We start from the raw sequence: 24324 nt of genomic DNA, 5'->3' as shown, positions 1-24324 counted from the left end.
TTTTCTCCCCTTCAAAAATAACCTGGCACCTCTGTTCTTCCCTACCAGATCCCAAGGCAGGGCTTCCTCCCCTGTTTGAGGTGCAGCTGGATTTGGTGATCCCAGATTTGATATTTCAACCCTCCTTGGACCCTGGCACAAACGATGGCTTCTACGACGTGGTGGAAGGTCTTCTCAGCGACATCTACCGGATCTCATCGCTGGTGCCCAGGCTGGCTGAGCACAGCGGCTTCCTCCACTACCAGGTCCGTGGCTGTGGAGCTCCCTCACGCTGTGTGGCAGTGAGGAGGTGCCACGCTGCCCCCGCATCACTGCGAGCTCCTCTCCTCTTCTCTCCAGGCTGACGTGGAGGACATGGCTGACCTGGCCGACATGCGCCATGAGCTGATGGGGCGTGTGCAGGCCGTGATGGCGGCCTGCTGTGATTACCGCAGTGCCTTCGACCACTACTCCTACCTGTACGGGGAGGACAGAAAGGAGTTCTTCCGCCAGTTCCTCCTCTACGGGCACATCTCACTGCGGCAGAAATCGAGGCCCATGCAGAGAACGGGGTCCCTGAGTCACCTCCCACGCTGCAGCAGTTCCGAGAGCAGATTGACTCCTACGAGAAGATCTATGAGGAGGTGAATCGCATCGAGCCCATCAGCATTTTCCAGAGTTGGATGAAAGTTGATGCTCGGCCTTTCAAAGCGTCTCTGCTGAATGTGATTAAACGGTGGAGCTTGGTGTTCAAGCAGCATCTCATGGACCACGTCATGCACAGGTAGGAACCGTTCTACCTCTTCTTCCCAGAACCAAAGTGGGTTTCTCTTGTGTTGGCTGGGCTTTATCATTTCACACTGATAAGCAAAAGGCTAATACAGGAGCAAGAGGAGGGGGCACACACCCCCTACCAGCTCCATCACATCTCTGCTGACTTTCATCCCCTCGTCTCTGCTGGGAGCAGCTGGTCCAGCTGAGTGTGTAAAGTGCAAACAGTTCCACGAACTCGGTACCATCGACATCCTGCGAGCTGATGCTCCTACGACCTACTGTGTGGTGTTGGACAGGATGTCTGTTTGTCTGTTCATCCTGGTCCAACTAATCTAATCTCTTCTAGGGCTCTATGCTTATTTTGTTGAATTTGCCATCAGTAAAGCTGCATTAATGCCATGAGATACTTGCTCCGTTTCTAAATGCAGTGCTCTTTTGAGTGCACTCTTTGTAAAAAAAGTAATTTGGGTTGCCTGGCATGAGCAGTCATGGGGAGGCAGTTTCAAGGTTACAAAAAGGAGGAGCTTTGGATGTAAGTTTTGAATTAACATGTGTTCCCTGCTCTGAATAGCTGCTCAGCCGCCTGGTCTCTGCAGGATGATGTGTTAGGTGATTTATTTGAGTAGTAGCAGCTGAAGGATGCCACAGGGCTTGGATGCTTACGAAGAAATATTTACAGACATATGTACTAGTGAAGGCTGCTGCGTGTGGTGGCTGCTGTGATCTCTTGTGTTCTTTTCAGCACGATAATTCCTGTGCAAAGAGGTTTTTGCATAGGTTAGAACAGGCATTTAGGAGTTCTTATTAAGAGCTCCTGACTCAGCAGTTTAGTCTTTAATAGGTGAAGTGTTTAGGGCTATGTTTTGGTCCAGCAGCATCCACAGAATTTAAGCGGGCACTTCAAAAGTAAGCGTTTTGAGAAGGGAAGAATGGAAAGGACCAAAGATCCAGGAGCCCATCAAGCTCTGCTAACAGTGTCCAGCAGCTGGTGAGATCAAGAAGCAGGTAGGGAAACTTCCCCCAAATAGTCTCCTTGTCTCTAACCATTCATACCTGAGGACTTTGAGAGTCATGGGTTGTACCTTTGTATCTAAAGACCTGGATGGATTTTTTTTTTCTCCCACAAATGTTCGGTTGCTTTTCTGAACCGCTGTGAATTTTTAACATCTGCATCCTTCTGCAGCAGAGACTTACCCTCTGAAATAAGGCAGCGTGCGAAGAAGAATCCCTGTTTGTTGTAGCTTTACAACCTACCAGGTTCATTTGTTGAATTCTTGTATTGGAAGAGATGACATGAAAACTGTCCTTTCAAATTCACTCTCTTCAGACCACAGACCCGAGCTCACAGGTCTCCCTTATAGAATCATAGGATAGAGTCATAGAATCTGTTTGGTTGGAAGAGACCATCAAGATCACAGAGTCCAACCATAACCTAAGTCTGGCACTACCCCATGTCCCTGAGAACCTCATCTATATGTCTATCCAACCCCTCCAGGGATGGTGACTCCACCACTGCCCAGGGCAGCCTGTTCCAAGGCCCGACAGCCATTTCTGTGAATAATTTTTTTCCTAATACCCAATCTGAACCTCCCCTGGAGAAATTTGAGGCCATTTTATCTTATCACTTGCTACCTGAGAGAAGAGACCAACCCCCTCCATGCTCCAACCTCCTTTCAGACAGTTGCAGAGATCAGGTCTCCCCTCATCTCCTGTTCTCCAGGCTGAACAGCCCCAGCTCCCTCAGCTGCTCCTCGTAAGACTTGTGCTCCTCAAATGCCTTTTCTCCAACCTGTGAAGTCCCAACCCATTTATCCGTTCCTCACAGGAAGCTGTACCACATCTGTGGATCCCTGTGAGCATGAACTGTGGTTCTGATGCCCTCAGCATGTTGCCATGTGATGGGCAGAGTTAGCCAGGCCTTTCCCTCTCCGTGCCAGTCCAGCTGCCTGGATGATTCCGGTAGGAACTGCTCTCATTTGGTGCTTTCCTGTTTTGTGTTCTACAGCTTGTCTGACCTGGACGAGTTCATAAAAACTGCTGACAAAGGTTTGAGCAAAAAGGTTGAAAAAGGCGATTATGATGGTTTGGTGGAGATCATGGGGCATCTCCTGGCCGTTAAGGAAAGGCACAGTGTCACCGATGCCATGTTCGAGCCCCTGAAGCAAACCGTCGAACTGCTGAAGACGTATGAGCAAGAGCTGCCGGAGGAAGTCTATAAGCAACTGGAGGTGGGTGAAAAGCTGCGGTGGACACGGCGGTTTGCCAAGTAGCCAGCGTCAAAGAGTATGAGCTTAAGAGCATTGCAGGAATATTTAAAGCCCCACTCCCTGTCATTAGAGGGCCTCAGTGGATAGTATTTTACTATTGTGGGATGTGCCTTAATAGCTCTAAATTTTGGAGTTATATTGAGGTTTTTCTTTTAAAGCAGAGATTAAGCCTTTTGTTATGTATGAAAAACATAGAATTGCCTGCTCCAACTCTCAGCGATTACTCTTGAAAAAAATTAATGCATTTTCAAATACATCTGTTAATTAGTTTGAATTATAATTATTTTTAAATAAGCCAGTTCTTGGCAACTGTGGAGATGGGAAGGATAATGTTGGCAGAGGAGTCGCCTTCTCATAGGACTTCAGTCCTCCACTAGGTCTATAACACCCAATCTGCTTGACCCAAAGGACATCACTGGGAGCACGTTATGAAAGTATTTCAGCACCTTTCCACATCTGGCCCTGATGAATCAATTTTTCTTTGGGGAATTCTTCTCATTTCTGGACAGGGGACCATGAGGTTGGAAAAGCCTGTGGGATGCCCAGCCAGGCTTGGGGAACTGGCAGCAGTCACCATGTTACGGTGGAGGAGCGTGTGGCTACGTACTGATGGATACCCCTTAGTCACGGGGCGTTGTGTGCAGAGGGCTCTGTGTAGGACACCAGGTTTAAGGCAGAGCTTTTTGGGGAGAAGTTCCTCCCTCTGCTGCAGGCTTGGATGGGACCTGAGCGGGGTTTAGCAATCCCCCAGTTTTCTGCTGGTGCAGCCGTGATCCACGGATGGTTGTATCACCAAATCTGACACGGGTAAGGGTCCTAAAGATAACTGGATTCCTACAGACACCCTGAAAAACAGAAGAGCTGCATTAAATGAATGTTTTGGCTGCTACAGCAGCTTCAGTTCAGCATAAAAAATGGTGCTATGGGGAACCCAGCTCTGCTGATTCCTCTGCCCAAGAGCTGCTTGCTTGGTGCCTGTTTGTGCGTGTAGATTTGAACAACTGATTTATTTTTCTGACAGAAGAAATGAGGTATGCAGGGCAGCCATTCAGATGTAGGAGATAACAAAACAGTTTCGTTCTTTCTGGCAAGTGACAGCAACACATAGTTGAATAATTCATTCACTGCTGTACACAGTAGGAAAACCAAAGTAAGTTCCTCCAGGTACCGCTCCCTCCATGGCCATGAAGATGGATGGGCTGGAGCTGATAGTTTGTATGAGAAGGACAAGGAAGCAGCTCCATGTGTGCCCTGCTATGGTCATGGATAGTGATTTCTACAGAGACTGGAACATGAAGTGCCAGAAAGAGACCCCTCAGGAGGGACTGGCCCTGCTCTGGCCGCCTCTGCTGCCTCCAGGTTATTTCGCTTCTTTGCATAGTGTTGGTGCATCTCCATTAGTCTTCTCAACTATGTGCACTGGGATGAAAAGAAGCCCAAAGTCTTTCCTGTAGGCTGGCACAGTACCTGGGGAAGTGGGAGAGCAAAGCTGTGGGACTTGAGGACAGCAGAGCCCTGGCTGGTGTCACTGTCTGGGGTGAGGATTTGGCTCGAGAAGTCTAGTGAGAAGAGAAGAAATCAAATCTCTTTCTAAATAAAATCCCAGGTGCAAAGGGTGGATTGTTAGCAGTGCTGTGCACCAGCAGCTTGGATGCAGTCCTGAGAAAGAAACTGTCTTATTTAGTACTAATATTATACAGGCAGGCTGGAGGGATTTGCCCCAGAAAGCTCTGTAGAAGTCCTTCTGGCATAATATCTTCTGCTCTAAGAGCTGGCTGGAAATTTCCCAGGCTCTGTTTCTTAATTAGCTCTGGGAAGCCGGACGATCTGATGAACTTGCATCCTCAGCCCACCCTCCTGCCTCCAGCCAGCTCTGGGTCCCGCTGGGCTCGGTGTCAGGAGAACTGTGCTCTCTCAACCACCGAGCCATCCTGGGAGCCCAGGATCTGGTCTGGGACCCTTCTTCTGAAGTTATTTAACATGTTTTTGCAATCAGAGCAGTCAGTTTTAAAGTCTCAGTCTTCATTCGTCTTCAAAATTGTGGATAACTGATAAGTTTTATCCCAAATTGTGTTTAGCTTTTGCATCACAACAAAACTTCCTTGCAGTTTTAGGCATGGAATCTGTTGCTTTTCCTGTTCTGTGATTGTCCATAAACAGATCAGTCACATCTTATATCAAATAGCAAATACTGCCTACCGTCATTTAAATTTTGCTTGCAGGAGCTGCCAGAAAAATGGAACAATATAAAGAAGCTGGCGATAGCTGTGAAGCAGCATGTGGCTCCTCTGCAGGCGAACGAAATGACAGTTGTGCGCAAGAGCTGTGCGGCGTTTGATGTTGAGCAACACAGATTCAGAGAGCGATTTCGGAAAGAAGCACCATTCAGGTACAGTGAAATTATAACATCAGAGAAGCCCTGAGGAAGAAAAGCTTCATGGGATCATCTCGGAGTGTCCTGAGGATGTGTTCTTGAACCCTTGCATACATTTCCTACCTGCTCACGGTGTTGTATCTGTTATGCCCTGGGTGTTTTGTCCCTGCAAACACTGTAAGGTGTTAGCAAGAGATTCAATCTGGATGCTGAGTGCACAATATTGCTTAAAGGGGTTGTCAGCAGTGCCATGTGGCTGCACCATCAATGGGTACTATAGATGTATCATGTCTGCTTTGTGTCTCAGAGGCACCATTTGTTTTATGTTTTCTTTAGAAGTTGTTACAATATCACTTATGAAGAATAAACATTTCTTTCTAGGTTTGACACCAAAAAGCCTTATCAACTGCTGGATACAAAGCACATTGACATTAAACAAATGGAGTCAGCCATGACCTCGATTTATGAATCAGCTGGTCTGTTTGAAGTCATAGTGCCAGACTATAAACAACTGAAGCAGTGCCGAAAGGAGCTGTGTCTTCTCAAAGAGCTCTGGGATATGATCTCCCTTGTGGGCACTTGCCTTGATGACTGGCAGACCACCAAATGGGCGGATATTAACGTGGAAAACATGGATCTGGAGTGTAAAAAGTTTGCAAGAGAGATTCGGAATTTGGATAAGGAGGTGAGGGCGTGGGATGCTTTCACTGGGCTGGACAGCAAGGTGAAGAACATGCTGACGGCCCTGAAAGCTGTGGCAGAACTTCAAAATCCCGCCATTAGGGAAAGGCACTGGAATCAGCTGATGCAGGTGACGGGTGTGAGGTTTGTGATGGACTCGGACACCACGCTGGCTGACCTCCTGAAGCTCAACCTCCATAACTTTGAGGATGAGGTTCGTGGCATTGTGGACAAAGCGGTACGAGAAATGAGTATGGAGAAAGTCCTGAGGGAGCTAAAAATGACTTGGAGCACCATGGAGTTTCAGTATGAGCCTCACCCCCGGACGAACATCCCGTTGCTGAAGTCAGACGAGGAACTCATAGAAACTTTAGAAGACAACCAGGTGCAGCTGCAGAATTTAATGACATCCAAATGTATTGCTTTCTTCTTGGAGGAAGTGTCCATATGGCAGAGGAAGCTGTCCACAACAGATTCCGTCATTTCTCTCTGGTTCGAAGTGCAGCGTACGTGGTCTCACTTGGAGAGCATATTCATAGGCTCAGAAGATATACGGGCACAGCTTCCTAAGGTATGAAATCCCAAATCCTATTTTTCCTGTGTGGAAAGCGTTGAAGAAGAGCCTCCATTACACAGAAGAAGGTTGTCTATATTGCCGTGTTCCCCCAAGCAGGACTGTTCTCTTGCTGCATTGCTTTCTTGGAGGCTCCCTTAATGCTACAGCAGTTTCCCCAGTGTTGCCCCAGGATGTTTTTGTACTGTTGGTTGTGCCTGAACCCTGCTGAGAAACTGTTTTTCCTCCCCTCCACCATTGCACAGCAGATGCAGAGTTCCTGGAGGCTGAGCAGGAGGCTGCTGGCTTCCTTCAGTGATACAGGCATGTTCCCTCTTTCCTTGGAGGGGAGAAGACGGAGATAATTACTCAGATGGTGCAAATTGTCAAATCAGAGCTGGGCCAGGCAGCTTTGCAGTATCCGCTTCCCTGCCTCCAGTGCTGGTGCAGCAGGAGAGCAGCTCTTCTCCCACTTCAGCTTCAGAAAATTGAGCAGAGTTGTCATTGATGCCCTCCTCAGGGTTGTGACCTCCTCAGGGCTGTCTTTGAGTCCAGCTTCCAGTCTTATTCCCTATTCTCTTGATTATTTAGAAAATCTTCCAAGCTTGTTCCTGGCCGCGCTGGACCACTCGCAGCCCTGTGGAGGAACCTGCCTTTCACTCACGAGTGACCCACGGTTGGCTGTGTGACCCCCGTCCCTGTTCACGAGCAGCATCGCTGACAGCACCGCTGTGGGACGAACACCCACGAGGGGATGTGCGCAGCCCATTGACCCCTGGACAACACACTGTTCTGTCTCCAACCCTGCACTCTGCTCTGCTTGGACTGTTCCTCCATCTGCTTCAGAGAGCACGCTGTGCTGAGTGTCCTGGGGGCAGTTTTTGGCCCCTCACACCAAGAAAGCCCTTGTGGTGCTGGAGCAAGTTGAGAGAAGGGAATGGAGCTGGTGAGGGGCTGGAGCACAAGTGTGATGGGAGCGGCTGAGGGACCTGGGGGATTCAGCTGGAGAACAGGAGGTGAGGGGAGACCTTTTGATCTCTGAACTGCCTGAAAGAGCTTGGAGCCAGGGGGGTCGGGCTCTGCTCCCCAGGAACAAGCGCCAGGAGCAGAGGAAACGGCCTCAAGTTGCACCAGGGGAGGCTGAGGTTGGATCTGGGGAACAATTTCTTCCCCAAAGGGCTGTGGGGCATTGGAACAGGCTGCCCAGGGCAGTGCTGGAGTCACCATCCCTGGAAGATGTATAGATGAGGAACATGGTTTAGTACTAGATTTAGGTTATGGTTGGACTCAGTGATCTCAATGGTCTCCTCCAGCTAAATGATTCTATGATTCTGGGCACACCTCGCTCACTGGGCAATAGATACAGGTGCTGATAACCAGTGCCCTGAGGCTGTACCATGTGCCAGCAAGCTCTTAATATCCAGGAGCTATCTAATGTCATGTATGAAATTGCATCATGATTTACATTTGCATCCTGCTGGGCAGCTGTCTGCATCTCAGTAGCTGTCTGGCAGTGGTATGAACCATAGAACCATAGGATGTCCTGACTTGGAAGGACCCATCAGGATTGTCAAGTCCAACTCCTGTCCCTGCACAGGACACCCCACAATTCACCCCATGTGTCTGAGGACGTTGTCCAGTCTCTCCTTGAACACTGTCAGGTTGGGGCTGTGACCCCTCCCTGGGAGCCTGTTCAGTGTCCAGCACCTCTGGGTGAAGAACCTTTTCCTCATGTCCCACTGCCCTCCCTGGCACATCTTCTGCCATTCCCTGGGGTTCTGTCACTGTCACAGAGAAGAGCTCAGCCCTGCCCCTCCTGCTCCTGCTGAGGAACCTGCAGCCCCATGAGCTCTGCCCTCAGTCTCCTCTGCTCCAGCTGAGCAAACCCAGGGACTTCAGCCGCTCCTCATACGGTTTCCCCTCCGAACCCTTCACCAAGTTCATGTCCCTCCTCTGGACACTCCAGTAGCTTTATCTCCTTTTCTCCTGTGTCCCCAGCCCTGCACACAGTGAATGCTCCAGGTGAGGCCGCCCCAGCACAGAGCAGAGCGGGACAATCCCCTCCCTGCCCGGCTGGCCGTGCCGTGCTGGATGCACCAGGACACGGGGCCCTCTTGGCTCCAGGGACACAGGTGGCTCAGTCAGCAGCTTCTCTTCCGTAAAAGAAAGACTGAAGCTCAAAGTCTCTGTAGCTGAGCACCCTCAGGATGCATCCAGGGCTGGGGGGATGTGCTGACAGGCTGTGGGATGCTCACCTGGAGCTGGATCTGTGGCGTGAGTGTAGGGAGGGCTCAACCTTCCAGATGGAGCCTTGCTCCTGGGGCTGAACACAGGGTAGCGTGGAAGTGTTACCTGGACTGCTTGGAACACTTGTTCAGTGTCCCGCCTCACTTAGGAGGCCTGACCTGGGAAGAAGGGAGGAGCAGAGATGTTTTGAACATAGCTTGCTTTATTCTTCAGTGTTTAGCTCCAGAAATTCAGAGTCCCTGTTAGATATGGAGCATAATTGTTGATGTGGGCCTCCGGTGCTGACGTGGGGTTTCCGTACCCTCATTGAAGGCAAGGAAGGGCTCTCCTCTACAAGAGTCATCATACCCGTTTTGTGGATGGGTGTTGGGATTCCTGTGCTGTAGCAGGAGGGGAGGAGTGCACTCACATGAGGCTGGTAGCCTTTCCACGGTGTGGGAGCATCTCCTGCTGCTGCAGCCAGGGAAACTTGGTACTTCACCTGGACATGGGAGAGAGAGATTTATGAGGTTTTCCAAGGGGAATTAAATCCCATGAAAATGGTTGGTCCTAGACATTGCCTCCTGCATGGAGCACTTTATCCACAACCCCTTTGGGATACAGTGACAAGAAGGCAAGTGCCTGTTTGAAGACTAGTTTCAGGCAAGTCAGTGGAAGAGCCATTCTGGAATGGTGGAGGGGTCCCTGTCTGCACTGGACAGAAGGTTTTCCCCTCAACCCAAAGACAGCACCCAGAGGATGGAGACCTTTAGCACAAAATCCATGTTTTACCATGAACATGTTTGTGTTGCTTTTTAGGACTCCAAACGCTTTGAAGGGATTGATGTGGACTTTAAAGAACTGGCCTATGAAACTCAGAAAAGCCCAAATGTGGTTGAGGCCACCAATAAACCAGGTCTGTCCCAACAACTGGAGGACATTCAGAGTAGGTAGGTACAACTTCAGTCCCAGGATTTTGTCAGAGACTGGGATCAGCTCTAATAAGTTGGTTTAACCTGTGCTCCAAGGCTTTCCTTCTGGACTGTGCGTTCTTTGCATTCACACATTGAGTCTTTTTATTCATGATCCATCACCCTGAAGCCCCCAAGGTGGATTCTGGCTTTGCGTATGTGCAAACTCTTATCTTGAATATTGATTTGCACACATACAAAGCTAGGCACTCAGTTGGTTTTAATAACATGTGGCCTCACTGCCACCCCAAATTTGGTGTCTTAAATATCTATTTAGCAGTCCAAGCAGGGATATCTGCAGCAGAGCTGATCCCATGTGCTTTAATTAACAAAATTATCTTTGTGTGTGTACCCTTCACAGATGGTATAACTAAACTCCCTGAGAAAGACCTTAATGTCCAGAGATGGATACAGTTCTCACCTAACATATGAGCTACTCTACCTGGAACACACCTAACAAGTTAACGTGAGAGCTGTTGTGTCAGTAATAACTATCCATTTAAAATAGAGATCTAATTTTACTTCCTAAACAGATAAGGCCCGTGTTCCCCACAGAGGACTAACTGCATGTTATTTATGAACTTTGAAAGCTCAGCAGCAGTTTAACATGTAAACACTGAGAGATTCATTTTAGAACGGAGCAAACAAGTTTCTTTTCAGGCTTCACAAGCACAAAAAGCTGAGTAGGTTTGAATCAGACTTTAAAATGTGCTCATTAGAATAAAAGCAGTTTTGGAAACTTTCATCCTAGTGTGAAATCACCTGTGGCAGTTGAGAGCTTGTCTAAAACAGTAAGTCAGACTGCAAAGCCTTTCTAGCCTCTTCTTCCACCTGTGTTTCTGCTTTTTGGTGAGGATTCTCTGACTCTGTGTCTGTTTGACCCTTGGGAGTGGAGAGAGATCTATGAGTTACTATGTGCTTTGTTATCTATTTGGAAAATGCTGTAAAGGACCAGCCTGCAGGCTCAGCTCATGTCTGGCATTTCCCCATGGGAGGGGAGAATCTGCTCGATAACCCAAACTGTAGCACGACACATTAAAGGATATTCACCCGCCTGTCCTGGGCTCTATTTTTCTGCTCTTCTCCCCAGGTTGTCCCTGTGTGAGAAGGCTTTGGCTGAATATTTGGACATGAAAAGATTGGCCTTTCCCAGATTTTACTTTGTTTCTTCAGCAGATTTATTGGATATTCTTTCCGATGGCACCAACCCACAGCTGGTAAGCCTTGCACTATGTCACCTTCACGTTTTCCAGCTGTCAGTAATGTCAGGGTGGAAGATGCTGTCTAGGGACTCAGCTGTAGCTTATCCTTTCTTGAGTGCCTTTTCTCCCACCCTCACTTGGATTAACAATAACTCTTTCACTGCTGGCCTTCATCTGTCGTCTCTGAAAGGCAATGCGCACACTGTATGTTGTCCCGTCTGTCCCTGGTGATGCTTGCAGATGGTTCTGAAAGCACTGCACAGAGCAGAGCTATGTTCTTGATACCATAAAAACAGTGGGTTTGTTTCTGCTGGGATACAGTGAGGTTGGGGGAAACCATTTCGTGAGGATCTCAGCCAAAACTTGTTGCTGAGCTTGGTTCCCCAAGCTGGGATGCCAGCAAACAGCATCTGTTGTTGAAAGAGCCACAGACCGATCATTCAAATGTGACAGTGTTGACAACCGAGGGCTTGGAGACGTCTCTGTTTTTAGGCAGAGGAGACATCTGCTAGTCAGCCACTTCTTCCTTCCCCCATGCAAAGGTCTTTGGGATGGCCTGTTCACAGGGGAAGAGCAGAACACAGCCTGGAAGAGGTAAGACAGCTGGTGGTCAGACAGTGGCTGTGGCCAAGGCAGGACTTCCTTGGGTTGCCACCCACCCCTGCACAGCTCTGCTTGGCCTTGTTTGGGACGCATCTTTTATTCAGAGGTTGGTGCATAAAACCAGTCAAAACGTTCACAGCAAAAGGCGAGTGTTGGATGATGAACAAAGTCCTAATTCTGTCTTTTGGTAGCGAGTATTTTCACTTTCTTCAGGCTTTCCACCATGTTCAGTATTGATGTGAGCACAGGAATGGAGCAGGTTTGCATGTGTATTTGGAAATGCTGTTGTTTACCTCTAACCTTTAACGCTGCTTCTATCTGTGTCTGCTGCTGGGTGATTTCAGCCCACAGAGTATCATAAATACATAGTTGATTGATATTTAAAATGAAGAGGAAAAAAAAAACACAGGAAGCAAAGATACTGTGTTGAAATGCTCTGTTGAGTAAGAAGAAATTCCTGGTGTTTTCTGTTATTCAAAAGTATTTGCAGTAAAATCAAAGTAAATGTCAAGCAGTATCATACATAGATACACTCTCAGCCTTCCCAATGTAGTTTCAAAGTCTGATGATTCCTAAAGGAGGATTAAATACACAATGACATTATCCTCGTGAACTGGGTGCTGAACTTGTGCAGATTCAGGTGCGTTCGGGCTCTGGCAGCAGGATCGCAGCAAGTGCTGGGGTTGTGTCCGAACCCTCCAGACTGGACAGGGTCTGGGAAGGGGCAGCTGGGGATTTGTGACCAGAAGCTTCTACATGTAAGAAAAAGTTTCTACGGTTTACTTACGGTTTGAAAAGAGATAAGCTTATGGCCTCAAGATACGCTTAATGGCCTCAAGTTGTGCCAGGGGAGGTTCAGATTGGATATTGTAAAAAAATTCTTCCCAGAAAGGGCTGTGGGGCATGGGAACAGGCTGCCCAGGGCAGTGCTGGAGTCACCGTCCCTGGAGGGGTTTAAAAGACATTTAGACGAGGTTCTTAGGGACATGGATTAGTGCCAGAGCTAGGGTATGGCTGGACTTGATCCTGAGGGTTTCTTCCACCCAAAATGATTCTGTGATCTGGGGGGATGCTGAGTGCCCTGTGCTTCTCAGAGTCACTTAGCACCTCCCAGGGTTTGGCCCTGCTTGTATGTGTGTGAGAAGCTGCGTCCACTTGCAGCACAGCTCATGAGAGGGAGGGTTGTAGTTCTTTGTGAGTCAGTGAGTCAGAATTAGATGGACAAATCCACCTCCACCCTTCCTTCTCTGAAAGCATCAGAGCATTGGGCATCTCACGCAGAATCCCAGAATGTCAGGGTTGGAAGGGCCCTGGAAAGCTCATCCAGTGCAATCCCCCCATGGAGCAGGAACACCCAGCTGAGGTTCCACAGGAAGGGGTCCAGGGGGTTTGAATGTCTGCAGAGAAGGAGACTCCACAACCTCCCTGGGCAGCCTGGGCCAGGCTCTGCCACCCTCACTGAGAAGAAGTTTCTTCTCCAATTTAAGTGGAACCTCCTGTGTTCCAGTTTGAACCCATTCCCCCTTGTCCTATCACTGGTTGTCACCGAGGAGAGCCTGGCTCCATCCTCCTGACACTCCCCCTTTATATATCTGTAAACATGAATGAGTCCCCCCTCTGTCTCCTCTTCTCCAGCTCCAGAGCCCCAGCTCCCTCAGCCTTTCCTCACACGGGAGATGCTCCACTCCCTTCAGCATCTTGGTGGCTGCGCTGGACTCTCTGCAGCAGTTCCCTGTCCTTCTGGAGCTGAGGGGCCACAACTGGACACAATATTCCAGGTGTGGTCTCCCCAGGGCAGAGCAGAGGGGCAGGAGAACCTCTCTGACCTACTGACCACCCCCTTCTAACCCACCCCAGGTACCATTGGCCTTCCTGGCCACAAGGGCCCAGTGCTGGCTCATGGTCACCCTGCTGTCCCCAGGACCCCCAGGTCCCTTTCCCTCATTTCTCATCTCCCCTATGGGAGTTTTTCTACCTCTCTGCTGTAATTGAGAGAGGCAGCTCCTGTCTGGGACTGCTTTGGGAGCTTCCCCTTTCTGTGGGGACGTCAATCCTAGGAGAATCTCACCTTCATTGGCGTGGGGCGCGCAGTGATGCAGTTGTGTGTTACGCAGTGGTCTGGAAGAAGTGCTGGTGACCTGCTCAGCTCCCAGCAGGCAGATGCTGATGTTGAGAGCCCACAGCATCTCCCTGTTGGCTTTGCAGACTCAGATGGAGGTGAACAGGAAAGAACTGAATTATTCTTTTCCTTCTGGAAGAGTGCTTTTGGTGAACATGGTTGTTCTATAGGAGGTCTGGGCTGTTTATCATAGGTCTTAGGCAGAAATAAAGATCTTTCTTCTCCATGAAAGAGAATTTAGGATATTTCACTAGCACAAAATCAGTTTCTAGTAGTGGAAAAACAGGAAAGTTCATAGTGAAGAAAACTCCACGTTGTGCTGAGAATAGGATGAGGTGGAGAAATGGCTACAGACTTCTCATCACTACATGTAGGGAAATTTGGGGTAGGAGTCATGAGGTGTTTCAATGTTTTCTATGCTTTTGCTCTGTATGGAAGATTTCCCAATGGAGAAACATGATTTATTAAGGCATGTCTGTTTTCTAAATTCCGTAGAAATAGGTGGAAGTATTACAAGAGACAGCAAGAGGCTTTTGTTGGCAGTATGTTGGCCACATTTGAGAAGATGTGGTGCTACCTAAATATCCAAGATATTTTGTTAACATGATTTTGCTTGTGACATGTATAGTGATCTTCATTCCGCTCGTCCTATCTCGGTTGCTTTATTTATACAACCCGTTTTGCAGGTGCAACGTCATCTTTCCAAACTCTTTGACAGCTTGGCCAGGATGAAATTCCAGCTGGACTCTGAGCAAAAGCCAACCAAGGTTGGCCTGGGAATGTACAGTAGAGAGGAGGAGTACGTCAGCTTCAGCGAGCCCTGTGACTGCAGTGGGCAGGTGAGAGGGAAGTCCTTGTCTATCAAAACTGTCCGGTGGAGTCTGCTCCCCTGCCCCTCGTGTGAGATCCCTTGCCAAGACGTCATAGAGCTTCACTGCTCTCCCTTGGTGCATGAGAAAAGCTGGAAGAGGTGGTGATTTAGTACCTCCTGACACCACAACCTTTCGTGTCACTCTGGATAGGTCCTCACTAAGGGGGGACGTGGATGTCGCAGTCCACTGTGAGAGAAAGAGCTGTGCCATTTTTCTGACTAGGTTTTTAATTTGATTTTTTCTAAGACCTTTTGAAGGTTAGTCTTAAAGCTTGCTACAAATATCCTCGGTGAGGGAGGGGATGCAGACTGAAAAGAGACTAAGCTATTCCATAGTACCTCTGCACGGGTGTGTTTGGCAGGAGAAGGCCTTTTACCTGTTTCTCAAGTCTTCATTATTTCATACCACGAGTGAAAGTATGAAATGTAAGAATCAAGCTACTGCTCAGCTTATCTATCCTGGTAGTTTCACCTTTCTGCATGGTCTATTACAGGAAGCTAAAGTACGTACTACCGGCTACTGAGCTCCCCAGCAATGGAGCTTGCTGCGTTCAGTCTGTCTTCTTGTTGAGGGCTTTGCCTGTGAAATATGAAATTCAGCAGGAATTGTGTTCCCAAGTTTGGCAGCATCTTTCTTCTGCTGCTGGCAGACTGCCCACATCCCACCAGGGATTCTGTCATGGCCTGGAGGTGGAACACACCTGACCAAATTATTCATTGACGGAGTTCATTTTGGTTCCTCCTGTAGCTAGAGTTCAAGAAAAAAATCTGTCTTCTGTTCTTGGTGTCTGGAAGTAGATGCTAATCCTACAGTACCAGAATTAGCCAAATCTACCCAGTCTGAAGGAGGCTGTGAGGTTTGGTTAACTCATAGAATGTCCTGAGCTGGAAGGGACCCACCAGGATCATGGAGTCCAAGTCCTGTCCCTGCAGTGACAACCCCACAGGTCACCCCGTGTGTCTGAGGACGTTGCCCAGTCTCTCCTTGAACACTGTCAGGTTGGGGCTGTGACACCTCCCTGGGAGCCTGTTCAGTGTCCAGCACCTCTGGGTGAAGAACCTTTCCCTCATGTCCAGTCTAAAGAGAACTGAGATGCTTGCCTCATTTCCTATCTTCACTAATTACCAAAGGCACTTAAGAAGAGCAAATGTGTTACTGGGATTTAATCTCTTTTCCAGGTTGAAGTCTGGCTCAGTCATGTACTAGACAGCATGAGGGCTACTGTGAGAGATGAGATGACAGAAGCCATCATGGCTTATGAGGAAAAACCAAGGGAACAATGGCTCTTTGACTATCCTGCCCAGGTATCTGCCACTGCTTCTTATCACCACTCAGGCTGGCTCGTGGAAAGGTAGCTCTTGGGTTCCCCATCAGTCCTGCCCTTCCCTTCTTTCAGCAGCTGTGGACAGGCATGTTTCTGGCCTCCACCTTGCTATCCAGGAGAGAGGGAGGATGAGTTGTCCTTTATCCTGGCGGTCTCCTGATGGAGTTTTCAGGCTGAGCTCCATGCTCTGGTTGGGGCTCTTGGTTGGGTGACAGAGCCCAGGGGCTTGGGCAGTGCAGTCTGTACAGCCAGAGCAGTGAGAGGTGCAGCAGGAAGGCAAAGTGGTGAGGCCTGATAAGAGTGAAGAGCCCCTCAGATGCACCTCTGACAACCTCGTGGTCTCCAACTCTTCCTCCTCTGCTGTGTCAGGCATGTGAAAGGTGCTGATTTACTTATAACTAGCTGCTAAATGTGTCTATCACTGATATGGTGTTTTAAATGAATGTCATGGAGCAGATCCTTGTTGTACTGTCTGCTGTGACTACTGTATGAAAAAATACTTAATTTCATGTCACGGATGTTTCATCCTTGATCTCCCTGTGGATCCGACACTCTTGAACATAAGGAAGCTTTGGTATTTTCCCTGATACTGAACCAGCCTATTTCCCTAGGTGGCGCTTTGCTGCACCCAGATCTGGTGGACAACCGAGGTTGGGATTGCCTTTGCCAGGGTGGAGGAAGGCTACGAGAATGCGATGAAGGAATATCACAAGAAGCAAGTGACCCAGCTGAACACCCTCGTTACCATGCTGATCGGGCAGCTCTCCAAGGGCGACAGACAGAAAATCATGACCATTTGCACCATCGACGTGCATGCTCGGGATGTGGTGGCAAAGATGATAGCACAGAAGGTTGGTGTTGGCAGTTCAGCACAGTTCTGTGGGTGCTGGAGAGGGGGCTTCAGGGGGCCCAACCACTGGCCATTCAGATCACTGCCGGTCTCAGTGGGAGACGTATGACTAAATTTATTTCTACAATGTTTGTAGTAAGTGTGCAGAAAGCCCCTGTAAGCCTGCAGAGCTGTGCTGTGTCATGGCCCTGCAACACCAACTTGTAGTTGCTGCAGATTCACACCAGGAGTGAGAGCGCGGCACTGCGTCCTGGTGCCAAGACATGTGCTGGTGGATGATGGTGGTGTGTTGGGAGGCTGCTGGACTCAGTCTCAGTTTTGACTTTAGAAAGTAAGAAAAAGCATTCAAGCTTTGTTCTTTGTAGCGTCCTTTGTCTGGTGTGGGGCCACAGGGACTTATGTGGGACTCCCTTCTCCTGCAACACCTCTCCCACACTACTCCCCTGTCCCTGACACCATGCCAAGTGTTTAGCCTTGCAGGTGGGTGGGAAGATGCCCTGAATGTATTGGGTTGTGGCTCTTCCCTCATCTGTGTCATCTCAGAGGCAGCCAGGCTGCTCACAGGGTTTCTGTCTTCAAGGCTCAGCTGGGCTCAGTGGTGCCTCGGTCCAGCCTGGGGTGAAGTGATGCATCTGGACCTGCCTGCTGGTTGTGCAGAGAGCGCTGGCCATGCCTGTCTTTGTCCACCTGTCCCCAGTCTGTTTCCTTGGTGCTGTCTGCAACCTCTTCCTTGTCTAGATGGCCTCTGCTCCTTCTCTCACTCTGGTTGCGTTATGAGACCTTCTTCATGACTTGCTGCTTCTTAAATCTATTCAGGAGTCTTTTTGTAAGGCTCTTTCTCTTGGCCATTAATTTTTTCCTCTCCCACCAATGTGGTCACTAATTTGGTTCCTCCCCTTTACTGATGGGAGATGGGGAGGTGACATTTCTCACCGCATTGCAAGGAGGCGGCCTTCCTCACCACACCTGCCTTGCAGTGAGGACCAGTCATCCCCCATGAAAATTTTATAGCAGTCGCTATTTTGGCCCCCGAGCTGCATGTGTCTGGCATCCCCGGCCTTCCTGTGATGGTGTTTGTGGGTGTGTTGCAGGTGGACAATGCCCAGGCCTTCATTTGGCTGTCACAGCTCCGGCACAGATGGTCAGATGAGGAACGGCACTGCTTTGCCAACATCTGTGACGCCCAGTTCCTGTACTCCTATGAATACCTTGGCAATACCCCTCGGCTTGTGATCACTCCGCTGACCGACAGGTAAGTCCCTGGGACACAATGTCATAGCTGGGCTTTGCCACACAGGTAGAGAGAGAGATGCCAACCAAAGATGGATTTAGTTCAGACACCTGTATCCCTCTTGTTCTGTCTCCATGTCCCAGCACTCCAGTGGTCGAGCTCTAATTCTTATCTGGTTTTTGGTGGTACCCTCTGGGGAATTTGTACATCAGATCCCTGGGTGGGATTCAGCTCACACATTAAAACACTTGTGGGTGTCTTCCTGTGCACAAGATGTCCACAGTCCATAAAGCTGGTGAGTCTAGAGAGCTTTCATCCCATCTTGAAGCAGACATCTACCTGGTTGCCTCAGTGGGGACACCTAGGGTTACTTGAGATACTCTGTGTTGTCCCACCTGGCTTCCAGCTGCCAATCCAGAAGTGTAAAAGTCTCCTATGGACCCCTTGTCATATCTCTCCACCCTATGTGACATTTCAGCAACCAAGAGCATCTCAGGTGGCTCTAGTCACCTGTGTTAGTCAGCTGCGTCAAGCCCCCAGGTATCATCAGGTTTTGTTGGCTATATTGACTACACCTCTGTGGCTTATACAGGTAGTATAGATACTCACATGTGGACACCACCCCAGTGTCCATCATCAACATGATGGAGAAACTTTGGGACTTGCTGCAGCTTTGAGTTGGGTTCACTCATAGGCCACCTGAGCAGGTTTCTGTCAGTGACAGGTCTTCCAGAAAAGCTGTCCTTTTCTCATACTGCCTGAGATGTGCCCAATATCCATGAGTTGTATGAGGATCCAGAGAGAACACAAGCTGGACATGAAGAGGTTTGGGCAGACCTTGGTGGAAGATGAGTATCTCTTGGAGAAAACAGCTGAGCAGAGGTGGTAATTAATGCCAAGGCGGCTTTCAGCTCAGACATGACCCCTGCTCACGTACAGCTTTTCAGAGGAGAGGCTCTGCTGAGTGCAATGCTCTAGTGCTATTGCCCTGCAGCCCACAGTTGACCTATTGGACATATTTCCTTTTTTCATTCATCATTCACTGTGACAGATGTTACATCACCCTGACCCAGTCACTGCACCTGACCATGAGCGGAGCACCTGCAGGCCCTGCGGGCACTGGCAAGACGGAGACTACGAAAGATTTGGGGCGAGCCCTGGGCATCATGGTGTACGTGTTTAACTGCTCCGAGCAGATGGACTACAAGGTATGGCTCCCACCTCGGCTGCAGTGCGGTCACATGGGGCTGGGGATGCTCAGGGCCCGAGCAAACCTGAAGGATGAGAGTAATCCAATGGTACCTGGGGTGCATTAGGAGAGGTATGACCAGCAGGTCAAGGGAGGTTGTTCCTTCTGCTCTGCTCTGCCCTGGTGATGCCACATCTGGAGTTGTGTCCAGTTCTGGGCTCCCCAGTTTAAGAAGGAATAACTGCACAGAGTCCAGCAGTGGGCTACAAAGATGCTGAGGGGTCTGGAGCTTCTTTCTTGTGAGGAGAGACTGAGAGAGCTGGAGCTGTTGAGCTGGAGAAGAGAAGCTGAGAGGGATCTGATCAATGGGATCAATATCTCAGGGTGGGTGTCAGAGGATGGACCAGACTCTGTTCAGTGGTGCCCAACGCCAGGGTGAGGGACAACGGGCACAGACTGAAACACAGGAGGCTCCATCTGAACATGAGCAGAAACTTGTTTGCTGGGAGGTGCCAGAGCCTGGCCCAGGCTGCCCAGAGCGGGTGTGGAGTCTCCTTCTCTGAGACATTGAAACCCGCCTGGACCCACCTGTGTGATCTGCTCTGTGACCCTGCGTGAGCAGGGCTTGGACTGGGGGATCTGCAGAGGGCCCTTCAGCCCCACCAGGCTGGGATTCTGTGATCACCTCTCTCCAAATCCCTGCTACACTCCTTTAAGCTGAATGCCTTTTCCTTCTCCTCCCGTTCCTTCTCTAAGATTTGCACAAGGTTCTTCAGGAGGCAGAGACCCGAACTATCTTCTCTGCCTCATTATGCATTTCCCTTCCTTTCTGGAGTTAGATTTCATGTGTAATTCTTCAAAAATGTTGGTCTGTTCAGTTGAGACCAAGGCTGTGCTGATAGTTGGACCCTGGTCGTTTCTTCTCGGCGTGCTCGCGACCTGGCAGCCCCTGGCACGGGGAGGGACCTGTCCTGGTTTTCTCAGGATCCTCTCCCAGAATAAACCCAAAACATAGTGAACCTTCAGCCGCTACAGAGCACTGAATCATTAGGCTGAGTCTTGCTCTCTGCCAGTCTGGCACGGTACAGTGACTTTGGTAGCCTCGGACCATATTTCATTTAGCTTATGGGCTCTCCCAGGAAACGGGACCATCAGTAATTCAGCACAAGTGACCTTTAAATGAAACTGGTGCACAGATATATCGAGAAAGTGCAATTAGCAGATAAAGTGGCAAGCTGCGCAGAGCTATAAATATTATAATTGAGTTGTGCCTGCTGTTTCCATGCACTTTTCTAAATACCCACAATAGACTGTAAATTGCTATAAATAAACAGGCTGGGAAATAAAATCAATTTTTTGCTGGAGTTGATTCCATTTATGATTTCACTCTTGTAATCTTTGTTTTTGTTTTGTTTTTCCAGTCGTGTGGGAATATTTACAAAGGCCTTTCCCAGACGGGAGCCTGGGGCTGTTTTGATGAATTTAACAGGATCTCAGTTGAGGTCCTTTCTGTGGTTGCTGTACAGGTGAGTGGAGAAACACTCATAAATAAATACAAACAGAGCAGAGCCATTCTGCAGTCTTTGGAGCAAGGGTAAAAATGGCAATTGCATATTGCCGGTTTCAGTTCTGTGTATAGGCAGGTGTGGGATTAGATCTCAAGATTAATCACATGAATATCACGGCACTGCCAAGATGTCGCAGTTACGTGCTGCAAAGATATTTGTCGCTTTTCTTGCCCCAGTTACAGCATTTGTGCCAAGACAATTCTTTGTAGCATCTTTTCCCAGACCACTACGCACCATGGCTCTGTACCTGTTCCTCCTCAGGAAAGCACTCGTGTCATTAATCTGCTGTGAGATAATTGCAGCACATCGTTTCAAGACAGAGAAGCTGCCTTGACTTGCGGCTGCTCAGTCTGCAATGTAGGGAATAATTTTCACAGAGGGGAAGAGGGGTGTTTGGGGCAGATCCGCTGGACTTCTGGGGGTTCCTTATCACCCCTGGTCAGGCACAGGTTGTGTGTCATACTCAGGAAATGGGAATACATTCAGGATTAATTTTCTTAACCTGTCTCCAAAACTGTATGGCTGTGGATTTAGTTCTGGTGTCTGTAACGACAGCTCTGCCAAGTGGCTTTGGAAGGTATTCCTGGCCAACTGGCACCATTCCTTGGAGGAATGTGTGCAGCCCCGTGGTGCTCCCAAAAGCCAGTGTCAGCTGGTGACACTTGGGAGCTGGAATCTGGGGCAGATCTGCGGCCCTGGCTGACGCGCTTGCCCAGGGTACCCTGACACCGTGGGATTAAACCTGGGACAGAGCTATTGGAGTGGTGCCCAGCGGTGTATCCGAGGGAAGCCCTGATGCCCTGAGACAGCAACTGTTTCTGATGCTAATAATGTCGGAGTGGTTCCCAAGGCGTGTGTCCAACACGTAAGGAACTGGCTGGAGGCAGAGGCGCTGAAGCGTTATTTTTGTTGACCCAGTCTCGGGATCACACACCTGTTCCAGGTGAGCCGTTCTGCATTTGCTGAGCACAAGCTTTGTCTTCAGTCAGATGGTGCCACCAGCTGTTCCTGATCTGGATCACAAAGAAATAGCTTGTCCTGGAGAAAAAAAGAAAAAAAAAAAGAGTTCTTGTCACAATTCACTGGAAGAGAGGCTTTTTTTTAATGTTTGCCTGATGTTTTTTCATGAAGACCAGCATCTCCCGAGGTATTTTCACATGTAGAGGAGAGCAATAGTTTTGTGGAGTTTTCATTTGCTCTGCAGTGCTGCTGCTCTATTCCCAGCCTTCGTGGTCTTCTTAACATTCATTATTTACTCCCCTTGAGACTCTGTATCCTCTCTCTCCTTGATTTTACCAACATTTTGTTCTGTCATTCAATGTCATTCTGTGCTTGTTCTCCCCTCAGTCTCACTAAAGCCATGACCCAGCGTTTAATGCATCTTGATTGCCCTGATATACTTTGAGCCACAAAAAAATATTTATAAGGATTTCCTAGGCATATTCAGGTGGTTTTCTCTGCATTGTATAACTCATGCCGCCTTTTGCCTTTGAGTAGCTACTCTACATTTTTCTTATCCCTTATGATTCTCGGTGGGAATGAAGCTCGTGCGTAGGTCTGCAATCATTTTCAGTAGTGATAACTGATAACCCTTTTTTCACTTTAAAGCAAACTAGAACCGTATTGTGATATAGTAATATTTACGTATAGGCACATAGAGTTTTGCATGTTTGAGAGGAAAGCATTAATTAGAGTAATTTTTACTGTGTTGCTGGAGAAAACCGTTAGAGCAGGTGTCAAGTTCAGTGTTCATCACCATCTTCCTGTCACCCTCCCAGGCCTGTTTTCATCAATCATGCGAGAGCTGGCCAACATCACGCATGACGGTCCCAAGTGGATGGTACTAGATGGAGATATTGATCCAATGTGGATTGAGTCTCTTAATACTGTGATGGATGATAATAAGGTAATGAATATAAGTTAAAGAAGGAGATATTCTTTGACTGCATGGCATGGTTCAGCCTAAAAATGCAGATGCTGAAATAACACCTCCTAGAATAATGCGGTTGTGTTTCTTCAGATACACCAAACAATATCACATATAGAAAATGGTGCATGAGGGGAAATAGCGCAAATCATGGTTTCATTGTAATTTCCCTTCCTGGAACTGGGCTCATGGATAATCACAGATGTCCTGATTGTAACTCCAGGCCCTTCAAAAATAGGGTGGGGTCATAATTCCACACCTTTTTCCGCCGCTCGAAGGGAGTGCTGTTCCTTTGAGTCATGGAAGACAGTTCTACTACCTGCTGGAAATCAGCTGCATTCCCTCAAGGAACTGTGCTGGCAGCAACCAAGCTTTTTAGTGCAAAGTGCTGAATGCTTTTCATTCCTGTTCCTGGGGAAGATGTCATTCTGTCTGTCTGTCTGTCTGCCCAATGCAGGTGCTGACCCTGGCGAGCAATGAGAGAATCCCTCTGAACCCAACGATGCGGTTGGTGTTTGAGATCAGCCACCTGCGCACAGCCACCCCAGCAACCGTGTCCCGAGCGGGTGAGTCCTGGCCTGAGCTCCGCACTGGGATTTGCCGTGAACCCAGGAGGATCTAGTGCCATTAACCAGTCTTCTGTTGGCCAACTTGACTCCTGTTGCAAGTACCCAACCTGAGATCACAGCGGCCGTGGGTGGACAGGGCAGGTTTCTGACAGACAAACTGAGGATCCTGACCCCAAATGCACATGTGGAGCTGTCATCATCCTGGAGATTTACCCAGAGCACTCTGACTGTTGGTGGGTGATCGTGGCTTCAGCGTTGCTGAGTGCTCCTGTTGTGCAAAGCCCTTTGGATGGACTTTATGAGGAGAAGGACAGTATCTGTCCCAAAGAGTTCTTGATCTTCTGAAGAAGTGCATGAAGTATGGGAGAAGGGAATGGAGGTGTCCCCTAGTTTTACACATGGGGAAATGGGGCCCAGAGCAATGAAACTGCTCAGACAAGACAATGTTCTGAATTTAGGGCAAGGTCATGAAAAGCGCCGTGGTTTCAAGGGTGAAGTTTCTTCACTGTTCATGTTTCTACTCTGCAGTGGGGCAGGAAAAGGGGGCAGGTAATGGGACGTCCCGTCGTATTTGATAGGGTTTTAGTTGTGTGAAAGTACCTGGTAAACTCTGCTGGAAGAAAGGAACAGTTTCTGCTATGTCTTTACTATATGTTCTCTCTTACCCTGGGCCTAAAGGGATCCTGTACATCAACCCGTCGGATCTGGGCTGGAATCCTCCAGTGAGCAGCTGGATCGACAGGCGAGAGATCCAGTCCGAAAGAGCCAACCTGACCGTTTTGTTTGATAAGTACCTGCCCATTTGCCTGGACACCCTCAGAACAAGGTACCATCTGATGAGTGATTGTGTCACCCGTGGTGAGGGCATGGGGACACCTGCCACTGTCCAGCCCAGCTGTGCTGCGCTGGGTTGTGCTGCACATGATCCTCCTTGCCCCTGGAAGCCCTGAGCATCATTGGCTTAAGCTCAGAGAACCAGCAGGGCGAGGTGGGCAAAGTGACGCTCCTGCCTGTATCGTGTTGGTCAGATCTGGTTTTCATCTGA

The 24324-nt window shown here is 48.9% G+C and overlaps 2 protein-coding genes across 2 annotated transcripts; both read left to right on the top strand.

Moving 5' to 3' along the window:
* The first annotated feature begins 372 nt into the window (after positions 1–372).
* Positions 373–15976, top strand: LOC136115816 (dynein axonemal heavy chain 9-like). The gene is made up of 9 exons (XM_071800776.1): positions 373–396; positions 435–763; positions 2759–2981; positions 5243–5409; positions 5776–6646; positions 9674–9804; positions 10916–11042; positions 14436–14588; positions 15800–15976. Exons 1-9 carry the CDS (start codon positions 373–375, stop codon positions 15974–15976), a joined length of 2202 nt encoding a protein of 733 aa, XP_071656877.1.
* A 578-nt stretch (positions 15977–16554) lies between these two features.
* LOC136115822 (dynein axonemal heavy chain 9-like) lies at positions 16555–20813 on the top strand. The gene is made up of 4 exons (XM_065862047.2): positions 16555–16796; positions 17887–18047; positions 19078–19234; positions 20637–20813. Exons 1-4 carry the CDS (start codon positions 16641–16643, stop codon positions 20811–20813), a joined length of 651 nt encoding a protein of 216 aa, XP_065718119.1. The 5' UTR covers positions 16555–16640.
* Positions 20814–24324: the final 3511 nt, after the last annotated feature.

The sequence above is a fragment of the Patagioenas fasciata genome, chromosome 33 (genome assembly GCF_037038585.1).
Source record: "Patagioenas fasciata isolate bPatFas1 chromosome 33, bPatFas1.hap1, whole genome shotgun sequence".
NCBI lineage: Eukaryota > Metazoa > Chordata > Aves > Columbiformes > Columbidae > Patagioenas > Patagioenas fasciata.
Note: the sequence above shows the minus strand (reverse complement) of the source record. Positions and strands in the feature narration are given on the sequence as shown.

Coding starts and splice junctions, on each gene's coding strand:
- LOC136115822 (XM_065862047.2), top strand. CDS start 16,641: ATGAAGGAATATCACAAGAAGCAAGTGACCCAGCTGAACACCCTCGTT. Junction 16,797..17,886: donor CAAAGATGATAGCACAGAAG/GTTGGTGTTGGC, acceptor GGTGTGTTGCAG/GTGGACAATGCCCAGGCCTT. Junction 19,235..20,636: donor CCGAGCAGATGGACTACAAG/GTATGGCTCCCA, acceptor TTGTTTTTCCAG/TCGTGTGGGAATATTTACAA.
- LOC136115816 (XM_071800776.1), top strand. CDS start 373: ATGCGCCATGAGCTGATGGGGCGT. Junction 2,982..5,242: donor AAGTCTATAAGCAACTGGAG/GTGGGTGAAAAG, acceptor TTTTGCTTGCAG/GAGCTGCCAGAAAAATGGAA. Junction 6,647..9,673: donor TACGGGCACAGCTTCCTAAG/GTATGAAATCCC, acceptor GTTGCTTTTTAG/GACTCCAAACGCTTTGAAGG.